At 40.8% G+C, this 15,854-nt stretch overlaps 2 protein-coding genes across 2 annotated transcripts in view; one reads left to right on the top strand and one right to left on the bottom strand.

The window, feature by feature from the left end:
* Window positions 1–1,941: 1,941 nt before the first annotated feature.
* On the bottom strand, window positions 1,942–6,107 carry sdf2 (stromal cell-derived factor 2). The gene is made up of 3 exons (XM_023397061.2): window positions 5,786–6,107; window positions 4,236–4,432; window positions 1,942–3,225 (listed from the first exon to the last, which is right to left on the bottom strand). Exons 1-3 carry the CDS (start codon window positions 5,967–5,969, stop codon window positions 2,926–2,928), a joined length of 681 nt encoding a protein of 226 aa, XP_023252829.1. The 5' UTR covers window positions 5,970–6,107; the 3' UTR covers window positions 1,942–2,925.
* A 180-nt stretch (window positions 6,108–6,287) lies between these two features.
* supt6h (SPT6 homolog, histone chaperone and transcription elongation factor) overlaps window positions 6,288–15,854 on the top strand; it is a 15,145-nt gene continuing 5,578 nt past the window's right edge. The window contains exons 1-25 of the mRNA XM_087171395.1: window positions 6,288–6,440; window positions 7,821–7,931; window positions 8,021–8,194; window positions 9,309–9,382; window positions 9,511–9,691; window positions 9,790–9,871; window positions 10,126–10,381; window positions 10,537–10,638; window positions 10,815–10,928; window positions 11,039–11,128; window positions 11,334–11,476; window positions 11,562–11,707; window positions 11,796–11,903; window positions 12,070–12,350; window positions 12,494–12,648; window positions 13,072–13,267; window positions 13,404–13,543; window positions 13,731–13,848; window positions 13,944–14,020; window positions 14,139–14,274; window positions 14,444–14,581; window positions 14,714–14,881; window positions 14,969–15,096; window positions 15,258–15,465; window positions 15,650–15,817. Of these exons, the coding sequence (XP_087027521.1) occupies window positions 7,832–7,931; window positions 8,021–8,194; window positions 9,309–9,382; window positions 9,511–9,691; window positions 9,790–9,871; window positions 10,126–10,381; window positions 10,537–10,638; window positions 10,815–10,928; window positions 11,039–11,128; window positions 11,334–11,476; window positions 11,562–11,707; window positions 11,796–11,903; window positions 12,070–12,350; window positions 12,494–12,648; window positions 13,072–13,267; window positions 13,404–13,543; window positions 13,731–13,848; window positions 13,944–14,020; window positions 14,139–14,274; window positions 14,444–14,581; window positions 14,714–14,881; window positions 14,969–15,096; window positions 15,258–15,465; window positions 15,650–15,817 (3,483 nt within the window). The 5' untranslated portion in view covers window positions 6,288–6,440; window positions 7,821–7,831. The remainder of the gene's footprint in view (window positions 6,441–7,820; window positions 7,932–8,020; window positions 8,195–9,308; window positions 9,383–9,510; window positions 9,692–9,789; window positions 9,872–10,125; window positions 10,382–10,536; window positions 10,639–10,814; window positions 10,929–11,038; window positions 11,129–11,333; window positions 11,477–11,561; window positions 11,708–11,795; window positions 11,904–12,069; window positions 12,351–12,493; window positions 12,649–13,071; window positions 13,268–13,403; window positions 13,544–13,730; window positions 13,849–13,943; window positions 14,021–14,138; window positions 14,275–14,443; window positions 14,582–14,713; window positions 14,882–14,968; window positions 15,097–15,257; window positions 15,466–15,649; window positions 15,818–15,854) is intronic.

Below are 15,854 nucleotides of genomic sequence, written 5' to 3'. Positions count from 1 at the left end.
TTGAAAGACAGGGAAATCCATTTAATCTTTCTTTGTGGTGGCACAGCCTTGATTTCAATGTAGGTATGTATGTACTACTGTCACATATTTGACTTTCCAATTTATACTGTAATAGCCATTTTTTCTAGTTTCTACCAGCTATTAATCAAATCAGAGTGCAGGAGAGGGCATTTTCATAAATATGCAAATACAAGGTCACATCATCATCGTCGTCGTCATCATGTCTGTTCCACATCATCTAGGGTAGAGTCTGTAGGCCTCACTGTGGATGGTTCAATTTGACACTGAGTACAATATATTGTGTGTTTTAGCCACATTAGGTTTTTATGGAATGTTTTCACTGCCCCATAGTCCCGTATAAACTGCTGTATAATGTATGCTACACTTATCCTCGTTAAGTCAGTTTATGTCTTTGATATTCTCAGCACATTGACATTTGACCAACGGACCATGTTTTCACCTTTGTCTATTAGCGTCATGGTCCTTTTGAAACCAGCATAGACCACACCTTCTCTTAACAATTCTCTAATAATTGTGCCATTCAGACATCCTTGCATGGCTATGTAAGGGAAACTCATTTGAAAGACCTTTTACCAACACTTTTGAAGTTTACATTGTTATACTGTACATCTGTAACAGGACGGAATCGGTTCATGATTTTCATGTTTTTGAAAGTTGCTTTTGAGATTTGTTTTTACCAAAACATGTTTTTACCTTGTAGATTGTATAGAGATAAAAACTAAACACAGATATGTAATACAACCTTGGCATGCTGCTTAGAAAAGGAGAAAGAAAACAGCAATAGTTAACAACTGAATGGATATTTAAAAATGCAAATAACAAGTTTAATCTGTTTAATCTAAAATTATATCCATATATGTTTATGCAATAAAACCTTGTTTTGATAGAAATATAAGGCATGTGTGTTTACTTGTGAAAGATGATGTGTGTAGGGAGACCAACATGTATGACACAATAATAACAAAACAGTGTTACCCAGCAACATAAGATGGAAAACATTCGTAAATGAGGCATCTAAATTACGTATAACATTTGGCTGACAGTTAGGTGGTGAGCACAAATATTTTTACTGACTCTTAATAAATATAAAACTCTGTGTAAAATAGGCTTGTTCCTGTACGTGTCACTTGTTATCATCATTGCAGTGTCATTTTAAATACCAACCCTAAAAATAGAATTACAACACAGCGTGGTTTTCACTGAGCGCCCTTCACTGCAATTTCCAAACGCTGTTAGCAGAGCGCACAAAAAGGAGCTATGAATCACAACAGCAGCAGAGTCAGACCTCACAATTTAGATCTGTATCTTCAAACTCTTTTTAGCTTGATGCAGTGTGTGATGGCTGGAGGTGAATTTACACATTTGTCAGCTTGTTCCCCGGGGTTTCCTGCAGAGCAGCGCTGGCATCAGTGCTCACTCTAAATCATTAAAAATAGGGAGCATAGGTCAAACACAAGAGAGAGGAACCTCACAGCCGATGCATCCGAACCCCATTAACCACCAGATAATGAACCAAAACATGCCATTAAGCTGACAAACAAGGCATTGTACTAAGTGTAATGGTCCAGGCACATATTAGCTTGCCTCTCTTGCAAAATCCATTAGTCTGTTTACATCTCTGTGGGTAAAATTAAGGGGTTTGACTTTTCAACGCAATTCCAACTTGCTTAACTATTGTCTGAATGATCAAGTAAAGGGGACACAAATAAAAAAGAAGCACTGCGTTTTTTTGTCTGCACTTAGCATCGTGTTCATTTATGATGCCAAATTCTGAAAGAAAGATCAGAACAGTCATTGACGACATCAGAGATTCATTTCAAGTGATCATCCAGAAAGAACCACCTGTGAAGAGTCTTCAGATTATCTCAGATGTTGTTGTTGTGACCAAATAACGTCCAATAAATAGCTCTGACAGTGGTGTGCAAAAAAAAAAAGAAAATCTTTTTAATGTGAGGTATTCATCGCAGCTTTGTTGATCACATGAACCTCTAAAACTAAAGAGTTGATCTAACACACATGCATACACAGACAGCATGAGCGTAAAAACAGTCTCCCAGCACTTGGAAACCGATTGAACGATGACAATAAACAGCATCCAGCTAAGTGATGCAACTTAAAAATAAAAAAAACACCAGAGACAAAACTGCTTATTCTCTCATGTCAGTTAGTGTGGGATCATTTATATGCTACACTGAATCTGACTTAAAGGGAAGAAAAGGTATTTTACCATAGTAACACTGCTTATTATTGTGTAAATAGAATATGGCTTACAAATACCATAAAAACACAACAAAATTCTTACGCTTCCCAAGGTTTAAAAGGCTCCACAATGTAAACACCTACTACTTCTTTAAAAAAACAAAACAAGAGAAAGGCACAAGTGTAACAATGTTTTTTTTTTTTTAGCCCAAAAAACAGCAGTTATTTAACAACAAATAACAGCTGAGAGGAAAACCTCTTCTTGGATGTAAAGTGTTACCAAGTGTCATAGTAATGAGTAACAATACACAGTAAAACTGCATTTTTAACACCTTTGTGTATTCTTGTACCTGTTAAGGCAAATTATAGTGTTATTCAGATAATGTTAGCTGCTGGAAGATTCAATAGCTTTTCCACATTAATCTCCACAGATGTTTTGTAGATGAAATTTAAAAAACACTACTGTATGTCAGAGAGGTTGGACTGATAAGATGAAGTAATTGTAGCCTGATGCATGACAGACTTTGGCACAGTCTCTTCAAAAGATGACAGTCAAAGGTTAATGAGAGAGAAGAATGGGACAAGATAGCAGGGGACAGAGATGCGTTTGGAGGATGCTGGTACAGATGTAATTAGGGACAGAGGTAGGAAAACAGAGGTAGACAGGGAGGAAAATGAGAAGAGACAGGAGGGGAGAAGAAAAGCTCAGAACTCTGTGTGAGGGTGACTGTAGTCTCGGCTGCCTGCCGGGCTCTCGCTGGGCTTCATGAAGATGCCCTCCATGGCCTTCCACAAGCTGTGCTGGCTGGGGCTCGACATGGCGTGAACTTCCCTCTGACCGTGGATCGGCCGTCCGTACTGCTCCCCTGTCACAGACAGTAGCGCGTCAGTGGCCTTGTGACGGAAGCGGACAGCCTCCTCGCGTTTCCACACGGATCCGCCACATTGAACTGTCCACTCGTCCAGGTGGTCCCCCTCCCCTTCCTCACCAAAAGCACTCACCTCCTGTGGACAAACGAGAAAGAGATCAGAAGACAAGGAATAGAGGAGAAGATGAGGCACTTTGCTTTTACAATCCCTGACATGAATTGTACCTACGTTTGTTTTTTAATCTCCTACGTTGCTTCATGTATTTTACGTTTTTCCTGCAGCTAACCTGGAACCATCAGCAACTCTCACAGACCCAATTATTTACCAAGCCAGGTATCCCAACACATTAAACATTAAGACATGTTTGATTTTGTCAGACACTCTCTGGCACCTTGTCTCTTCAACAAAACTAGACTGATGTACAGCCTTTAGTGACCAGTGATACCAGGTAGTATCAGGGTTTTTGATTGGATGAGGGAGGCCAAACACACTACAGTGTATATTACACTGTTGTAGAGGGTTATGTATGTGAAATCTTCTATTGTGGTGTGACAGTTTTATATTGCCATAGCGATAAAAATCATGATATGGTACATGTTCTGGAAACTCGGTTGAGAAACTACTCACAGATAAAATAGTCAGACAAGAATCTATCGAGGACAAATCCTGTAAATCAGAAAGCGCCATAAAGTTGACCTGTTCATTGATATACAACATTGTCCACAATCATCTGACACATCCTGAGATAAATTTCTAATATCTCACGGTACATACCATTCAACCCTATTACACTTTGGGTAGACACTGTTTTCACACTTCCTCAAGATGAAGGAGGTTTTTGCTGACCAGAGGCTGTTTGGTTCCTGAAGTGTAAAAGCTGCTGTCAACTCACTTTAACCTCAAAATATTGATCTAGGTTTCACTAAAAATGTGAAGGGCAACTTCTTGGTATTTTCTCAGACTAGTTATTAGTATTATTACTGCAAGTAATTTCTCACTGACTTCAACCTGGCAGGGTAGTAGTGATTTATCAGACATTTGACAAACATTTTCATAATCAGCTTTTTGAATTAGGTGGCATATCTTAAAACCATCTCTTAGACTTTGACATCCTTTCCCAATCTCTGCACGCACACACCACCCACCTGGTTAGAGGACAGCGGGGAGGTGAAGTAGTGGCTGTGCAGGTTTCGGCCTGTGTTGACATGGGTGAGGCGGATCGTCTGTCCACACTTTACTGGGGTACCCCGATGGCAGAAGGCGTCACTTGTCCCACGAACACTCCAGTAGCTGTTACTGTCTTCCACTGCAACAACCCCTGTTACAGACTGCTGCCCGCTACCTGTCTCACACACACAGACACACACAGTGAGCAGAGGAGCGTTACAGTGATGCTCAAAAAGAACAGACATACGGAAACTGATCAGCAAAACTAGGGTTTTGCCGAAAAAACAGTTAATTTAATAGATGAAGGAGTAACTCTGAGTTGTGTTGAGTTTCACTTTATATCTGAGGGCTCACGCTAACGGCACTCATTGGTGGTCAACTTTGAAGGATAGAATCAAACCAATACAACTGAGTGTGGTGTATAACAACACAGCATTTCAGAGTATCTCAAAGAACACATTTGTGGAGTTTGGAAAAATCAAGCCCACCAGAGCTACTGTTGATAACTTGTGCTTACTGAGGCTTTGTTGATGTATTCTTGTTCTCTGGCTCCTGGAATTGGGTCAAATGCTTATGGGCAACTTGGAAATGTGAGCACATTATCCTACTTATAATGTGTATGTAGGGCAATACAATACAATAAAAAAACAATGTGCCAAAAAAAAAAAAAAAAAAGACACCGATTATTTTGGCAGATATCACAATATGTGTCATGATTTCAGTTGAAACAGTCGTTTCTGCATTTGATCTCCACTGAAAAAATGATGATGATGTGAATTTTGTTTGCTGTTGTTGGCACCACAATGTTTAATTAATGTTAGGTTCTCACACATTTTACCTTTATCAAAAAAATTATTGCTCCTGCGATTTGGATATTGAACTTGGCCATATTGCAATTTCTATAATATTTCAATTAATTGTTCAGCCCTACTTGTATTAATTTTATAACAGATTTTTTACAGTGTGAATTGGAGATTTTATTGTTTTTAATTCAGGTATTTATTTTAGGGTTTTTTTGGAAATATGAGGTCACCTAGACTCCTCCATCTTTCCTACCTTTACTTCAAGGACCAGAATAGAAATAAGTGTTGGACTTAATTGCGGCATCATTGACATGTTGTAATTGTGTGTGATTTAAAGTCCCCCTTCTTATATCCTCAGCTAAAGTGAGTCAAACAATGAATGGTTAGTTAAAACTGTTGTGGATGTTAAATCCAGCTGCAATTGCTCACTACTGCTCCAAACTTTAATTTATAAAGATTTCTTAGTGAAGGAACAAGATTATGTTAATGTTATTCATACACTGTATTCATATTTTATTTGCAACTACAATTGTGTAGTCAATATGAATTACCGGTATATAACACTGCCAACCTTTGAGCATACACAGTCACACGTTTCCAATGTTTATCCAACAATATAATCTTAACAACAGAGGTGGGTAAAGGTAAATTAAGATAATGTTACTGAAGAACACGATGCAAATGTTTGTTAAGGCGTAATACTTATTATTAATGAGGAAACTCACCGGACCCGTAGCGTACGTCGTGGGAGTGTAGTCTCACATTGTGCTTTAGATTTAACAGTTTAACGACTGACCCGCATGTCACAAAACTCAGCTCCGTACCGAGTGACAACCCAAATATACACGATAGCAATAATAAAAGGGTTGGTTGAAAGCGTGGAAGAAAAGAACAGTTTAATTTATCCATTCCTACTGAAAACCGAGCCACCGATACCTCACTCAGATTTGTATTATTTTTTCGCTACGTCATTAAAGTGGTACAATATGCCAGTGTGGAGTTAGAGAGACAGCGCCCCTAGCGTCTCGGAATGGTCACTATACGAATCGTTTTGGGGTTTTGGGATTTTTTTCCGGTTTATCTGGCGTCGCGGTAAGATATTTTGATATTTATGATAACAAGAAAACATTGCCACTAAATATTAACATGCCGTCTTTTTTAATCGTTTCCTGTTATGTAGAATAGAGGTGACCCAGCAGGGGGCGTCACCTTGCTGCTGAAAAGGTTGGAAGTTCCCTCACAGCATCCCGGAATTGTCATCACGCCACTCGCTCTCGGCCTTTTTTTTTTTTACAAGTACAAGCTCCCCGAAACACAAAACACAACACAATCCCGTTATTACTGTAAATATTAACGGAGTTTACCGCCGCAGTGAGACGTGTAAGTCCAATTTCATCGTGGTCAGTTGCGATGTTTAGATTTTGTGCTTAGCCAACAGCGGTTAACTAGCTCAGGCTAATGCAGCTAGCTGTTGTTGTCGTTACAGCTAATGCTAGGCTAACGCACTGATGTGCTAAAGCTTTAACTAACGTTAGATTGCGAAGTTGGCGCAGAGGCCGAGGTTTGTTTTTACAACGGTGCATTTGGTTCGGTTGTTCTTTTATCAGCAGCTTAGTTGTTTTTTAATGCATCGCATAGCTCAAAGGGGAAAGCGTGAAAATGTTATATCAGCTAATTGGCAAAAGGTTGCTCGTTAGCTAAATTGCATCGCATTGCACAGGTAACAGCCTAGTTGGTGTTGCTAACGCACAGCTAAGGTTATTGAGCAGAATTTGCAATATAACCTTCATGGTTTTTGACTGACGGCATCAAATAATTTAAATATATCACCTAGATAACATTAGCTACCGCTACATCGAAAGAGAGTAATGTTTTTGGTTGGTCACATCCGTCCATGTTGTGTGTGCGCATTGCGACATCGTTAGGTGTAGTTTTTTTCGTCTTGCCATCTAAGTGTAGCTTTCCTTTAACACGACAGAATGAAATCCATCTCCAGGTCAAATACAAATATGAACATCCACGATTATTATTATTTAACTTTAACTTTTATTTTTAATGTGGTCAATAATACAGTATGCATCAAACGTATTTTGTGAATGTACCACAAAGAACGGCTTTCATGCGTAATTCCGTGCATTTGTATGTTTGCCTCTTACATATCCTCAGATGCTTTTAATTAGTCCAGTAGTGAATCAATATCATACATCTTGTGTGACAGGACAACACATATTATGCATAGTCAAAGACATGGTTGACCTCTTCCCAGTCAGCGAAATCTTATGTTTTGCAGCCAGACATTGTTCAAACCCACATAACTTTATTTTAAATCCTGGAGGAGATATTAAAGTTAACAGAGGTACCAAATATGACTGGGTGTATATTTGTCAAACACACATAATGATGCACAATACATCTGGCGTATTTCCATTTGCTGGGATGGTGCAGCCATTAAAAAGTGTCTTGGTTTTGGGTATTTCACACAGTGTAATCATATAACATTAATGAAGCTGGAACAAAGCAATAAGGAATATATACGTGTATATGTAATACTGTTAGTGCAAAATAGGATGTTTTTTCCAACTTTAAAGCTGCTTAAATGGAAAATGAAAGGGGACTGGATGTCTAGGACTGAAATTGCAATTACAGCATAATGTTGTAGAACATAAGGTATGAGTTATTGTGTGTTTGGCCTTGGAGAACAAAGTAGTGCTTGGATGATGTTGAGAAAGTTTATTAACAGAATCTTGAACTTCTGTTCAGGAACAGCAGTGATGTCGGACTTCATTGAGAGCGAGGCAGAGGAGTCAGAAGAGGAGTTTGAAGAGAAAGACCTAAAGCCTAAAAAGACCCAGAGGTTTATGCAGGAAGATGGTAAGAATTGAAGTTTTTAATTTGGGGTGTGTGTTTTTAGAGGTGGGGTTGTATGACACGTGGACTGTTTATCTGCTATTTCTCAACAGATGAAGAGGAAGAAGAGGAGAACACAGAGGACCAGGATGAGCAAGGAAATCTACGCGGACTCATTGATGATGGAGATGAGGAGGGGGAAGAGGAGGAAGAAGAACGTGAAAAAAGTGCAAGTGGAGGGGGGAGTGACTCAGAGGAAGAAGTGAGGCATCGACGTAAAAAGCGAAGTAAGTTCATCAGGTTTTTTTAAAAGGGTCTCAGCCATCATACAGTGAGTGGTGGTAGGTTGTGATTCTTAAACACCACTTTCTGTTTGAATCTGTTTCCATGCACAACAACATTCCTCAATCAGCCCCAGTAACAACAACAACAAAAAAAAAAAAATCATAAGCGCTGTTCATTGTCTGTATGAGTGTTCTCTCACTGCAATAATTGGCCATAATTGTACTATATGGTTTAGTAAAATGGCTTCTCACTCTGTGAGGAAGCCAAAACATCACATTTAGTGTTGGAGTCTCCCCACTCTGTTGTCGATGAATTTTGTCTGGGTTTGAAGAGACACGCCTTTCTGGTTGACAGCAACTGTGCTGTATTACCTCATCACTTCGATAACTGACATGTTCACCTTGAGCAGTAAACCAATAGAGGGAAGCACTGATGTAAGATCTTTCTGTTATACCACTGAGTGACATAGGAAGCCAAAACAATCTATGGATGATGTACAACTGTAATATGGAGAGGAAAACGGACAAAACCAATACTGCAATTAAGTGTTATTATAGTCTTTTTTAATACTCTGAGTCTTACTTTTGTACTGGACTATGCTGAACAGTAGATTTAAAGTGAGACAAAATAATAGAATACAACATCTGTTGGGCAGGTAAAACAACAGATGGCCCCTTTTTTTTCTTCCTCCTGCTTTCAACTCCATATGTTGTGGAGCCAGATGCACCCACATATTGCTTGCAATAACCTGGGCTTGTGGTTAGTTCTCTGCTGATATGGTGTATAATCCTAGTCAGTCATCATCAAAGAAAGTTAATGTGTCTTTTAATCTGCATTTACCTCGTTTGAGCACAATAAATAAATACAAATTGCCTTCAGCTGATGTGCAGATTGAAAATATGGATTCATTTATTTATATGGAAGTGGCCATATATAAAAAAAATAAATAAATAAAAAAAAAAGAATCATGATGTGCCGTTCCTGTTCCTCAACATTTGATTTCCTCACTGAATAATCCCATGTGTCATGTAAGAACAAGAGCCCTGTTATTACAGAGGGGGAAATGCAACATGTCTTGAAGTTTTTTCCTCTGACTGAGACTTTTCCTCTCTGCAGATTATGACGACTACCTAGATGATGACGATCTCGACCTTATTGAGGAAAACTTGGGTGTTAAAGTGAAAAGGAGGGTAAGAATCATCTCTCATCACTATGTTCTCTTTATAGTAACCCGTTTGCTTTTAGCCTCCTACATTATGCCTGACTTCCAGCCATTTCATGTCATTTTCATGTCACCTTTACATGTCTTGTGTTACAGAAGAAGAAATATGACCGTGTAAAAACACTGGATGATGATGAAGAAGATGATGATGAGAAGGACTTAATCGCAGATGAGATCTTTCATGGAGACGCAGAGGGTGAGCTGGAGGAAGGAGAGGCTGTGGATGAACCTCTCCATCACGCAGATGACGACGAAGAAGGAGAGGACGAGGAGTCAGGTAGGCCAGAAGGATTAATAATTAGTTATTATTATTTGATTTCAAAATGATGTGGTATGAAATTGATTCTTTTTTAAATTCATGCTTTTGGTCCACAGATATTGACGATTTTATTGTGGATGATGATGGCCAACCCATCACGAAAAAGAGGGGCAAGAAGTTCTCAGGCTACACAGACGCGTGAGTGTTGTAGTTTATACAGGAAATCTGTTGGTGTCTGTAGGACAAGAAGCTTTTTTTCCTCTTGTTCTCACCTCCTTTTTCTGGGCATGAAATGATCTAGTAGGACTCAAGTGTCACCCCAATCCATCGATACAAAATATTGATAGATATAATGAAACAATGAGACAAAAAATGGCGAGTTGCTTTAAGAAATGATTTAAGAAAAATACATAATCACCGCCATTTTCCTTGTCCCTGTTCACCCTCCACAGAGCCCTCCAGGAGGCCCAGGAGATTTTCGGTGGCGACTTCGACTTTGCTGACTTTGACGCGGATGCCTACGACCAGGGAGAGGAGGAGGAAGAGGACCAGGATGAGGAGGGCTGGGACAGACCCAAAAAACAGACCAAGAGGAGGCAGGGGAGGAAGAGCATCTTTGAGATTTACGAGCCCAGTGAGCTGGAAAGCAGTCACATGACCGACCAGGACAATGAAATCCGCTCTACAGACATGCCTGAGAGGTTCCAGGTGTGTGTGTTGTGTGTGTGTGTGTGTGTGTGTGTGTGTGTGTGTTTGTTCATCTGTGTTTTAGCACTGTTGTTACATTTTGATATGGACCATATTGATTCATAATGACTACTTTCTCTTTGACTGTCTTCTTTACTCTGTGGACCACCTTGTAGTTACGATCCATCCCAGTTAAACCTGCCGAGGATGATGAGCTGGAGGAGGAAGCCGAGTGGATCTTCAGGCATGGCTTCTCCACTCTTACCATATCCATGCAGGTACGACCTTTGTCATACAAACTTATGCACACACATAGAAGACAAAAAACCTTCTCAGATTTTCAGTCATCATCCCTGCTTAGATTCCCCTGTCCTGGGACAAAGCAGTAGATTTGAGTTAGATCTATTCTCTGGTTATTATTTAACAAAACAGTTTTTTCTGTGACATTAAACAGGAGAGCACAGATTATCTAGACAGGGGAACGACCACAAACTTCAGCAGGAAAGGCCCCAGCACGATTGCCAAGATCAAAGAGGCCCTCAACTTCATGAGGAATCAACAGTTTGAGGTACAGTGAGCTTGCCTTACCCATATGATGAACTTCTTTCATCTGTTTCCTTCATTTAATGTCAATCTTCAAGCCATTAACAGCGTGTTTTGTTTTTGGGTTTTTTTCAGGTTCCGTTCATAGCTTTTTACAGGAAAGAATATGTGGAACCAGAGTTAAACATAAATGACCTGTGGAAGGTGTGGCAGTGGGATGAAAAGGTTGGTATTATTTAAATCGCAGAAGAAATAAGTTACAAATGAACAAAACCTGCCATTTGGAGTCAGTATGAAAGAATGAATCCTCTGGGTAATTAAACATATATATATATATATGAATTAATTACAATCATTTACTTCCATCATCTTGGTGTAGTATGCCACCTCTGCTTTCTTGACTAATACATTTTCATTCCTCACCGATCAGTGGACTCAACTGAAGACCCGGAAGCAGAACCTGACCCGTCTGTTTCAGAAGATGCAGTCCTACCAGTTTGAGCAGATCTCTGCTGATCCTGACAAACCTTTGGCTGACGGCATCCGTCCTCTAGACACTGCTGACATGGAGAGGCACGTCTTGATGAAATTGGAGGACTGTATTGAAGATAAACCATGCTCTTCACCCATTCTAACCTTTTCTTATCATCTTCTATAGGCTGAAAGATGTGCAGACTCTTGAAGAGCTGGGAGATGTGTACAACCACTTTCTGCTCTACTATGGCCGAGACATCCCCAAGATGCAGAATGCTGCCAAGGCCAACAAGAAGAGGCTCAAGAAGATCAAAGAGGTGTCAGAGGATGGTAAGATGGATTGTCCAGATCTAATTGAAGCAACTTTTGCGTCAGGAGTGTTTGCATTATTTTAACAATCTATTATATTACTTTATAGGTGAAGAAGAGGAACTGGAGGTAGAAGAAGAAGAAGAACAGAAAGGACCTGACCTCAAGCTGGCATCTCGTAGGGATATGTACAGCATCTGTCAGAGCGTTGGACTTGGTTAGTCTCCTTTTTTTTTTTACCTTGTTCACAATATCAGTGGTTAAGTATCACTGTCACATCTCAGCTGCACAGCTTCATCCCTTGGATTGTGAATAAGCTGGTAGATCCAGTCATGTCCAATGCATGCACTTCAAAATCTTTTTCTGTTTCTTCCCTACTGCAGATGGCTTGGCTAAAAAGTTTGGGTTAACTCCGGAGCAGTTTGGAGAAAATCTGAGAGACAGTTACCAGCGTCACGAGACAGAGCAATTCCCTGCTGAGCCTGTGGAACTGGCCAAAGATTATGTTTGCAGTCAGTTCAGCACTCCAGAGGCAGTGCTGGAAGGAACCAGGTACATGGTGGCCATGCAGATTGCTCGGGAACCGCTGGTCAGACATGTTCTCCGACAGACCTTTCAGGAGAGAGCTAAGATCAACATCAAACCCACAAAGAAGGGCAAAAAGGTATTAACACATTTAATCACAGACATGTGGAAAACAAAAAAGCAACACACATACACATTGATCCAAGCAAAAGGCTCTCTGGACTTGCAGAATGTGCTCTGAGTACCATTCTGAACCTGCCTTGCCTTGTTGACTTTCTGTAGGAGATCGACGAGGCTCATTTTGCCTACTCCTTCAAGTATCTTAAAAACAAGCCCGTAAAAGAGCTGAATGGGGATCAGTTCTTGAAGATGTGCCTGGCAGAAGAGGAGGGGCTGCTTTCTATTGACATCTGTATAGATCTTATAGGGGTCAAAGGGTAAGTACAGTGACAGTACTGACAACCCACAACTAAACTGGAAATAGACCTGTTTGATGATGTTGGTCAGCCAAATCTGCAAAGGATGAACTTCCTCAAACCAGATATATGTTAATTCATCAAATCATTAAGGAAACTGGCCATTTACCCCAAGGACATTTACTAAGCACAGGATCTGAGACAAACTGTTGTGGCATTTTTAGTACCTGCATAGAAACCTAACATGAATGTTAGAGGGAAGGGGGTTGATAAATAGGTTAGGTCCCCTGAGATTTAATATCTTGAATTTTTAAGATGCAGCTTATCTTTGTATCCACATCCTCGTCAGTAGAGCACAGGGTTTTTGAATTATGACTCTGGTAACACTAACACAGTCCCTTCTGTCTCTACTTCTCTCTCTGTCTGCCGTCTGCTTCTCCTCAGGTATGCTGGGGACCAGACATACTTTGATGAGATCAAACAGTTCTACTACAGGGATGAGTTCAGTCACCAGGTGCAGGAGTGGAACAGGCAGCGAACTTTAGCCATAGAGAGAGCTCTCAATCAGTTCCTCTACCCGCAGATGGCCAAGGAGCTCAAGAGCAAACTGATCGCTGAGGCCAAAGAGAGCATTGTCAGGGTAATTTGGGATGTCGCCATTTATTATATTACTACATTTTTGTATTAGTATTATGCACATCAGTACACATTGTATGTATGATTAGTGTTTTAACCTTAAAACTCATTATGAACTTGTTCACCATTTCCTCTTGTAGTCCTGCTGTCGCCGGTTGTATAACTGGCTCAAGGTGGCTCCTTACAGACCAGATCAGCAGGTTGAGGAGGATGATGATCTGATGGATGAGAATCAGGGCAAAGGCATTCGGGTACTGGGTGTAGCCTATGCACCCAGCAGGTATGCAGCAGTATTTGCATTTTTTTCCCAGATAAATCAGTATCTTGAATCTTGAGTGCTCACTTTAAATGCGGGAGATACACTGCATGTTTGAATTGTAACTGTGTAAGACCAGGCAGTGTTTGCCACATAAATGACAAGGTTATGTAACGGCATAGTTTCTTACATACACTCTTTGCTCTGACAGAGATACACCAGTTTTCTGTGCTCTGATTAACGGGGAAGGAGAGGTGGTGGACTTCCTGCGTCTGCCCTACTTTATGAAGAGGAGGAATGCCTTCAGGGAGGATGAGAGAGAGAAGAAGGTACAAACGGAGAACCCATCTGTACTTCACGGCAGTCAACACATGGTTTTATTGAGATGATCACTCTTTTGTGTGTGTGTGTGTGTCATCCTCAGGCCAATGACATCGAAAATCTTAAGAAGTTTCTGTCAAGCAAGAAACCTCATGTGGTAGCTGTTGCTGGAGAAAACCGGTAAACACTTGATTTATTTAGTATGTGCTGGAAAGCTACATGTATACATGTGGAACGACATTTACAAGTTACAGGGGAGTCTAAATGTAAATGTTAAAAATGTTTTATGTGTACGCAGAGATGCCCAAATGATCATGGAGGACATCAAGAGGACTATCAGCGAGCTTGAACAAGAGTCCTCTCTGCCGGCTGTAGGAGTGGAACTTGTTGACAATGAATTGGCCACATTGTATATGAACAGCAAGAAATCTGAGGTAAACACCTTGCCATACCATCCGTACACAGACACGGACACATCAAGTGTGTATGGCATTCAACCACAGAGAGTTCATTACCTTGTGGATCCAAATTATTTTTCAGATGTGACCCAATGTTCTCTTCACCATTTGTTTTCCCCTGACGCTCTGCTATCTGCCTGTGCAGGTTGACTATAGGGATTACCCTCCCTTGTTGCGACAGGCTGTGTCGATAGCTAGGAAGATCCAGGATCCCCTGGTGGAGTACGCTCAGGTCTGCAGCACTGACGAGGATATTCTCTGCCTCAAACTACACCCGCTACAGGTGAGAGATGGAAGAGTGGACGTGTTTAGGCGTCTCCAAACTCATGAACAGCAATAATGCTATTCAAACTAAACTTTGTGATTTAAGTGAAACATGATTCTGCAGCTACATACTTTTTTTTTCTTTCTTCAGGAACATGTGGTAAAGGAGGATTTGCTCTCTGCGCTTTACTGTGAATTCATCAACCGTGTCAATGAGGTCGGAGTAGACGTGAATAGGGCCATCGCCCATCCTCACACTCAGAGCATGGTCCAATATGTCTGCGGTTTGGGACCAAGGAAGGGCTCCCACTTGCTCAAGGTTTGCATATGTACCGCTCTCATTAAGTTCTTGTGTCATATCTGAGAGTACAGTGCCTCATCCTTCGTGGTCCTTGTGTTTGTGCAGATTCTGAAGCAGAACAACACTCGTCTGGAAAACAGAACCCAGCTGGTCACTATGTGTCACATGGGACCCAAGGTTTTCATCAACTGTGCTGGTTTCATCAAGATCGACACTGCATCACTTGGAGACAGGTTGGTACTTTGTAGGGGTCTCTTTCATGCTCAGACATGCTGTTTCTCATAGTGCTAAATCCACCATTGTCAGACAAGGTTGTGATCTATCATTTAGCCTGTTGTGGGTTTTTTTCAAATCAGCATGTTTTGGTTTCTCTTCTCTCAACCTCTGCACACAGTACGGATTCCTACATCGAGGTCCTGGATGGTTCTCGTGTCCACCCTGAGACGTACGAGTGGGCTCGTAAGATGGCTGTGGACGCCCTCGAGTATGATGAGTCGGCAGAAGATGCTAACCCAGCCGGAGCGCTGGAGGAAATCTTGGAAAATCCAGAACGTCTCAAAGATCTGGACCTGGATGCCTTTGCTGAAGAGCTTGAGAGACAGGTTAGTATGTGTTTGTGTGTGTGTGTTGTGGCTGTAACTTTTTGAACAGCTTGAAACACAGTATGCTACAGAGCAGAAAACTGTAACTGTAACTGTTTTTTGGGGTTTTTTTTGCATTTTAGTCCAGACAAAGAGAGGTCAGCCATATTTCACATCCACTCATCCTTCTGTCCTTTCCCTGCAGGGTTATGGCAACAAGGGAATTACTCTATATGATATACGTGCCGAGCTGAGCTGCAGGTACAAAGATCTGAGAGTTCCCTACAGAGTCCCCAACACTGAAGAGGTCTTCAACCTGCTCACCAAGGAGACTCCCGAGACCTTTTATATTGGTAATACACACTGCACTGAAGTACACATATTTATATCTTCAATCAAACGTCAGCAAA

The sequence above is a fragment of the Seriola lalandi genome, unplaced genomic scaffold (assembly GCF_002814215.2).
Source record: "Seriola lalandi dorsalis isolate HSWRI2012SDOR001 ecotype SW California unplaced genomic scaffold, Sedor1 jcf7180002054995, whole genome shotgun sequence".
Lineage (NCBI taxonomy): Eukaryota > Metazoa > Chordata > Actinopteri > Carangiformes > Carangidae > Seriola > Seriola lalandi.
Note: the sequence above shows the minus strand (reverse complement) of the source record. Positions and strands in the feature narration are given on the sequence as shown.